Genomic DNA, 7,362 nt, shown 5'->3' with positions numbered 1-7,362 from the left:
TTGGGGGACAGCGTGGGGGTTTGGGGGTGCTTGGCAGGCTTAGGGCATTTCCTGGGCATGGGGGTGCCAGGAGCAGGTTTCCCTGCATGAGGGACCCTCTCCAGGACCACAGCAGAGCCCCAGAGCCAGTGGCCAGAGGTCTCTGTCACTGATGTCCTTGCTGGCTGCCCCACAGATGGCTTCGGCAGCACGAGTACGTGGAGAAGCTCAACATGCACGCCATCTTGAGTGCCTCCATGGGCCAGGAGCAGCTCCTCACCGAGCTGCTGGTCACCTATGCCAAGGTGAGCCTCCTTGGGTGCTATAGCGATCCCCGTGCCAGGCCTTCAGTACTGAGCTGCGGTTGTGTTGTGGACAATGTGCAATTTTGGAATAAAATGGTGAAGAATCTGTTGTATCTTTGGCAAAGACATTTGACTGGTGGTTTGCCAGTTCTGCTTTTTTAAAAAATTAAAGGTCAGGCTGTGGTATTTTTACTTGCTGGTCTCTGGTTCCTCTCTTGGAGATTATTTTGGTCTCTTTCATGCACCAGCCCCTCTGCTTGTGGATCTCTGACCTACACATGGGGTGTCCCAGCCTTAGAATGTGCTGGGCTGCACTGGGATGTGTGCTGCCCTGGACCTGCCCAGCTCCTCGGGGTCGTCTTCCCCCTTTGGAACCCCAGGAGCTCTCTCTGCCTGTTGGTCTGTTGGTGAAAAGCTGTTGACTTCTGAGCTGGGTGAATATAAAGACAGCACGGCCCAAGGCCACCGTCCTCCATGGGATGACTCCGAAGTCTGTGTGGCTGAGCATTAGCAATAAAACTGGTTCCCCTTGCAGCACTGGTCTGAAAGGCTTCGCTTTCCCCATGCCTTCCCTGTCTAGATTCCTGTTCTCATTGCGGAGCTGATCTCTGTGGAGATCTGGAAGCACAAGGTCTTTCCCGTGCTGTGCCGGCTGGAGGACTTCAAGCCGAGAAGCACCTTCCCCATCTACGTGGTGGTGAGTAGAGGGGATGGTGAGAATGAACCTGGAAATTGGGCAGGCACCACTATGCTTCAAAATAAATATCACTCTGAAGATCTCAGAGCTGGAGTTTTACGTCTCACCAGGCTCAGAAGTTGCGGTGAACAGTGTGACACAGTGGGAAACACCCGATTTCCCAAAGCCACAAGTGACAAACCTATGTCCTTTACACCAGGAGGGACAGGGACCCGCTCCCAGGGGAGCTCAGCTCTGTGGAGGGCTGCACCCCTGCCTAATCCTGCACAGGAGCTTGTCGGAGCTGCTGGATGGAGCAAAAGCCATTCCTGGAGGCAGCTGTGCTCCTGGCTTGCAGCTCCCCACAGCTCGGTGCTACCCTTGCTCCCAGGCAGCAACAGCCCTGGGGTATTTGCCCCCCTCTGAGGACTGTTCATCTCTGGCACCTCTAACCAGAGGGCTCTCCGAGGTTACGTGCCTCTGGGTTAAGAAAAATGTAGCTTTTTCTTACCGAGCTCCTGGGAGCAGCAGTCCCTTGGACCATTCTTGGCAAGGGAGCCATCTCAGGAGCTGGGCTTCTCTGCAGAGGGATGCAGCCCTTGACCGAAATCTGCCCAAGGCTTGGAAGTTTTAGCCCATTTTCAGTCCAGGGTAACACCTTGCTGGGGCAAGGTGGTGTCTTCCCTGGGCAGCCGTTTGTCTGCAGCATTGCCTTGAGGCAGTTACCTCTTGGTTCCCAGTCTCTGGCACGGCTGTCTGCCCCAGTCCCAGGGTGCTCAGAGCAGCGCAGCCATGCAGAGCACTGTCCCATCTTGGGCAGTGACTCTGTGCTGTGCCAGGGGCCGCAGCTTGCCCGAGGGCTATGGTTGTACTGCCGTTGTAGTGTAGAGACAGAGCCCTAAGAGTCCTGCCTGCTGGGAAGTGTGGTTCTCTATCAGCATGTTGTAGTGTCATAAGCATGTTAACATAAATATTAATATGAACTGCATGACCTGGAGTTGTTTTAAAGATTACATCACTTGTATTTGGCTCTTGGACTTGTGTTTAGCCACAACTACATAAGCAGTTTCTTAGAAGAGCCCTTTTCCTGGTCCCGTTGCCTGTGTTCTCAGTGCTGGTGACTGTCTCCACTGTTACCTCACTCTTGCCATTTTCCTCCTGCAGCTGCATCATGAAGCCTCCATCATTAACCTCTTGGAGACAGTGTTTTTTTACAAGGTAAGAGGCAGGTTCAGCTTTCTTCAGTGTAAAGCCCCTGGGGGTGGAAAGCCGCAGCTGTGGGGACTGGCCCTCTGTGAAACTCTTGTCTTTGTGAAGGAGATCTGCGAGTCAGCAGAGGACAGCATTCTGGATTTGATAGATTATTGCCACCGAAAACTGACCCTGCTCGCAGCTCGGAGCGCCAACGGGCAGACAGTGACCCCGGTGGAGCTTTGTCCCGAGGATCTGGCCAGCCCCTCGTCCATGGAGGTGAGGAGGAAGTCCTGTAGCTCATTGGGGTCACGTGTGATGGAGGATGTGGGCAGCCTGAAGAGGCACAGGGGGGGCCTTGCCCTGGAAAACCCCTTGGCTGCAACCCCAGCACCTCCTGCCCATCTCGGAGAGTGTCTGGTGATGGCACTTGTCTGTGCCAGCAGCTCAGCTGGGCTGGTGGCTTCACCCACCTCTCTCCACCCCATAGCCATGCTGCCGCCCTCTCTCGTGACAGTGTCAGCTTGAGGCTTCCTGCAGGATGCAGTCTGAGTTCTAAGAGGGGGACGCTGGACAGCTGAAAGGCAAAATAGTCAGTACAGGGCTTCTGGACATTTGCCCTTGCTTTTGAGAGTTATGTGGGCATATCTCCCTGGAGCTTGTGAAACCACCTTAGCTCAGGCTGCTGCTGGAGCCAGCCAGGGTTAACCATGAGAGGGATCCTTCCCTAAGTCGATGTACGATACGACTAGGAATTGTCCTAATGTGTTTCCCCCCAACTTCCCTGGCTCTCTGAGAAATACCTCCTTTCTGTGCTGGTCTGGGCCAGCAGCGAGCCTGGAGCTGTTCCCAGCCAGGTGTTCCCAGGCTGCCACGCACACCTTCCCAGTGCAGGAGCTCTCTTTGCTTCTGGTGCTTCTCAGCACCTTGAGTTTTCTCCTTAAAGTGCGCACATCACAAAGGAGCGTCTGGAGAAGTGGAGTTAAAGTGAGAGCCTGCAAGCTTGGCTGTACCTCGTTGCATTGCCTCCATCCTTTGGCTTGTTGCCCGAGCATGTGCTCCTCTTCCAGAAAAGGGAAGGAAGTGGAGGGTTCCGGAGCACAATAGGGGTGTTTTCCAGGAAATGTTTTCCCAGCTGAGAAGGGGAAGAGGGTGTCTTTGTTAGTCCTTTGACATGGCTCAAGTTTAAAAACTAACCTTTTCTAGCCAATAAGGTTCTAGAAAGCCCTCGTCTCCCAAAGAGCCTGGTTTCCTCTGATTCATTCCAGCCCCTCCTGACTCTGCATACAATAACCTCATATGAAAAAGCTGTTCCTGGCCTGTCCTGTGTTGTGCAGCCTTTGTCCTTTGTGACTGTGTATGGTGGTAACCCCTGGAGCAGGACCTGTACTGCTGTCCCCGAGAAGCACAGGCAGAAGATAGTCCCTGCCTGAAGGTAGCAGAGATGAGGTCTGGATACCAGGAGGAGCTGTAGGAAACAGCCTCACTGGGGCAGTTTGAGGAGGGAGGATAGGGAGGGAAGAGCCCATAAGGCTTTCCTAGTAGCGTGTGGGGCACCAGCACGGAGAGCGCAGGGCTTCTTACCGCAGGAATTTGGAAGGGAACTGTTGCAGTGGCACTTTAGAGAAATACGAGTTGCTGAGGTCAGTGCTCTGCACATGAAAATGTGAGCTGCTGAGCATCTGGGACTGGAGAGGAGAAGCTTTGCCTGAGCCAGGGGGAAGGACTTGGCCCCTCTCAGCCTAGCCATCCCGATGGTCTTGAAAGAGGCTGAATCAGAGGGTGGTCAGGCCGTTAGCCTGAGCATGTGGGGGATGAACGGGGTGTCCGCCTGCCCAGGAAGGGAAGGAGGCCGGGTGACTGAAGAGCATGGCATAGCTGCGGGCTGGGATAACCACAGGCAGATATTCTAGCTGGCTGTGTGCAAGCTGGAGGGGAGAGGCAGATCCAGGAGGGCTGGATGTAGGACTGCAGCTGCACCAAGTTTCTACCTCCTCCTCCTCCTGTTCCTCCGCGGGTCATGCAGCTCCCCATTCCCTCAACCTCACAGGTCTCTGCAAGGCCATGGGCCACAGGATGATCCCAGAAGGGGAGAGACGAGCAGACTGGGACTGGCCTCTCTCAGGGGGTGTCCCTGTGAAGGGGCACTGCTGCCAGTAGCCACCCGTGACCTGTTAGGGGTAGGAAGATGAGGGACGAGCAACAGTGGGCTGCAAGCAGTTCTGTGGCTGCTCTGGCAAACAGGGAGTGCTGGCACAGTCGAGAAGAGAAGCAGAGTTTGTTTTGCAGGGCCCTGGTTTCCTCCCCAGTCTGTGGTTACCGATGCGCAGCCAACAGCCTGCCTTCCTATAGCTCCTGGGAAATGGGGCCTGAAATCCCGAGGCTGTGCTTGTCCCTCCACAGGAGCTGCAGAAGCAGGCGGAGACAATGGAGTTTGAGATTTCCCTGAAAGCCCTGTCCGTGCTGCGGTTCATCACCGATCAGGTGGAGAGGTAGGTGCCCAGGAGCAGCAGAGGACATGCGCCAAGCTCTCTGGTTGAGATACCTATGGGGTGGCAGCGGGTGCCTGGACCCTTTTCAGCAGCTGGCTGTGTCCATGGTGGCAGTGGCATTGTGCCCTGGAAGGAAAACGCAGCAGCACTCCACCCTGCTCCGCAGTACTCATGGGAACCCAGATCATTGTTTTTTTCCTGCCTCTCCCAGTTGCCTCAGGGAGCATTTGTATCTGTCCTGGCATTTGTCTGCAAGTGCCATTTCACCCTTTCTGTTGTATCTCCAGTCTGCCCCTGAGCGCGCTGACACGGATGCTGAACACCCACAACCTGCCCTGCCTCCTTGTCGAGCTGGTGGAGCATTGCCCCTGGAGCTGCCGGGAAGCAGGTACAGATCGTGCCCCGTGGTACCTGGGGTGCCATGGTGGGGTGCTGAGTCCTGCATCCATTCATGGGTCTGCTGTAGGAGCCCTGGCAGAAAGCTGCTTCCCCTCTACCCTCTCCTCCAGCCTCCTCCCCTTGCTCCTCACTAGTGCTCCCGGCCTGAAGCTGTTCAGCTTGAAAGCAGCTGCAGCACAGCTGGGCTGAGGACCCGGCAGTGCTCCCAAAAGCCGATCCTCACGGAGGGACGTGTCTCTTTGGAGCTTTATCACGGCCAGGACGGGAGCGTAGCACATCTGCCAGCCCTACCTGCTCCTCTGAGGAGTCTTGTCCTGGACACAGAAAGGCCACAGTGCCAGTCTCAGCCTGTCTGCGCCTTTCTGAGACAACACGAAGAATTAGGGCCAGACATGGCCTCTCCCAGGCAGCAAACCGATTCCCCTGAAGCTGCTTGTCATTGAGTGGCACTCTTGCCAAAGCCTCTGACCAGGCTGTGCCCATCAGCCATTGCCTGCACCATCGGCCCGACCCCCTGCACCTCTGCAGCCAGGCGTGCCCCCCTGCAGCCCCCCAGCTTCCCTGCTGCCTGCTTCTGAGCAGTGGTGGGGCACAGCCGGGGGCGTGGGAACCTGTGCTCCCCTCCCCAGCCCTGCACCGGGGGGGGTCACAGCACGGGCAGGGGAGGAAGAAATGCTGGGAAACACGTGGCTCTGCGCCTGCCGAGAGGAACCCAGCTGGATGTGGGAGCTTTCCTCCTTCCTCTAGCCAGGAAACACATCCCTTCTCTCTGCCTGTGCGCTCGGGGTGTCAAAGGGAGCTTTGATCCAGGGCCCTGAGGGAGGGGCTGGAAAGAAACCAGAGTGCAAAGGCATTTCCAGGCTGTGCAGATGCAGGGCTACATCCTCCTCCATCCCCCAGAGCAGCACAGTAGCTCCTGGAGCTTGTTTTGTCACTTCTGTTATATTCATGCTACTTCTGGCTTTCACTGGCGGAAGAAATTCCAGAAGAGCAGGTATTGGCCATGCTGGTACCCCAAAACATGCCTCTCCAGCCACTCTGTTGTTGCAGCATGGGCTCCCCCACCATCTACCAGTGCTCTACGCTCCTGGGCAAGTAGAGAGGGAGATATCTCGGGAATCTTTCAGTTCCTGCCACAGCCCTATTGTTTTAATACCTGTTCTTTATGCTTTTCATGCTCCTTAATATATTGTCTCAGTACCAAGTAGGCTGCTGTGCTGAGCAAAGGCGTGGGGAAACTGAGGCAAGCAGCAGCAGAGGGCCTTCCCTGCAGTAAAGTGAGGCAGCGAGTATAGGCCAGCATCTCCACCTCTGAGCCGTCTTCCCTCAGGCAGCACTGTTTCTCCCTGGAGCCAGGTGTTTTTGTGTCCCTCAGGCAAGCTCAAGAAGTTTGAGAATGGCGTGTGGCACGAGGTGCCCCCTGAAGACCAGGTGAAGATGACCAAACTCGATGGGCAGGTGTGGCTTGCCCTCCTCAACCTCCTGCTCAGCCCTGAATGCCAGCGCAAATACCACTTTGATGGCTTCAACAAGAGCCAGCTCCTCAAGGTAGGAACCTACACCATGAAGGCCGTGGGCCCCACGACACGGAGTAGGACCTTGCCAGCACTAGGCACCTCTGGGCATCTCTCCCCATCCTCACTCTGGGCTCCTAGGGGCCAGTGGTGGGAGAGCAATGGGGTCTGTCACCGTGCCAGCAGCAGCAAAGCTTGCGTTTGCAAGTGCGCCTTGTGGGACCCCCATGGGTCGCTCTGCCAGTGCCTCACAGATCCCTGTTCTTGCCATGCTGCTTCCCCAGCTTTGGCTCCCTTCTCTTGACTTCTCTCTGTTCGCTCTTCTCTTCCCCTCTGTGTCCACAGCTCCGTGTGTTCCTGACGGACGTCCTTGTTGACCAGCTGCCCAACCTGGTGGAGATGCAGAGATTTCTGAGCCATCTTGCGGTGACAGAGCCGGCTCCCCCCAAAAAGGATCTTGTCCTGGAGCAGGTATCCTGTGGCTCTTCCTCCACCTCTCCAGCCACTCTGCTTTAAGCCTGATAGCTCCCTACCCCCTTTTTCTCCCACCAAGCTCAGCTCCGGAGAGGTGGTGCCCTGGTAAAGCAGCCAAGCACCCATTTCACAGTTACACCCTTGTTGCCAGCAATGTGGATGACATGGAAGCCTTGTCCTGCTGCCGCCGTGGCCAGCCAGTCACATCTAAAGGCGTAAATGCTGGGTTATAAACAGCTTTCCAGATTACACTGAGTCCCTGGGGTGGTGGCTGCGTGGGGCAGAGACAACCCCTGGCTTGTTTTGACAATTAACTCTTCGTTTAGCATTTA

General features: G+C 56.0%; 1 protein-coding gene across 1 annotated transcript in view; it reads left to right on the top strand.

Annotated features, from left to right (window-relative positions):
- Window positions 1–166: 166 nt before the first annotated feature.
- The window catches only part of ZMYND10 (zinc finger, MYND-type containing 10), a gene marked incomplete at its 3' end in the record, with an annotated part of 9,976 nt that continues 2,780 nt past the window's right edge, over window positions 167–7,362 (top strand). Inside the window, exons 1-8 of the mRNA XM_009710503.1 lie at window positions 167–284; window positions 865–981; window positions 2,125–2,178; window positions 2,278–2,430; window positions 4,555–4,643; window positions 4,931–5,031; window positions 6,418–6,590; window positions 6,902–7,027. Of these exons, the coding sequence (XP_009708805.1) occupies window positions 213–284; window positions 865–981; window positions 2,125–2,178; window positions 2,278–2,430; window positions 4,555–4,643; window positions 4,931–5,031; window positions 6,418–6,590; window positions 6,902–7,027 (885 nt within the window). The remainder of the gene's footprint in view (window positions 285–864; window positions 982–2,124; window positions 2,179–2,277; window positions 2,431–4,554; window positions 4,644–4,930; window positions 5,032–6,417; window positions 6,591–6,901; window positions 7,028–7,362) is intronic.

This window comes from Cariama cristata, unplaced genomic scaffold, assembly GCF_000690535.1.
Source record: "Cariama cristata isolate BGI_N322 unplaced genomic scaffold, ASM69053v1 scaffold33801, whole genome shotgun sequence".
Classification (NCBI taxonomy): domain Eukaryota; kingdom Metazoa; phylum Chordata; class Aves; order Cariamiformes; family Cariamidae; genus Cariama; species Cariama cristata.
This window is presented reverse-complemented; position numbering and strand designations above follow the sequence as displayed.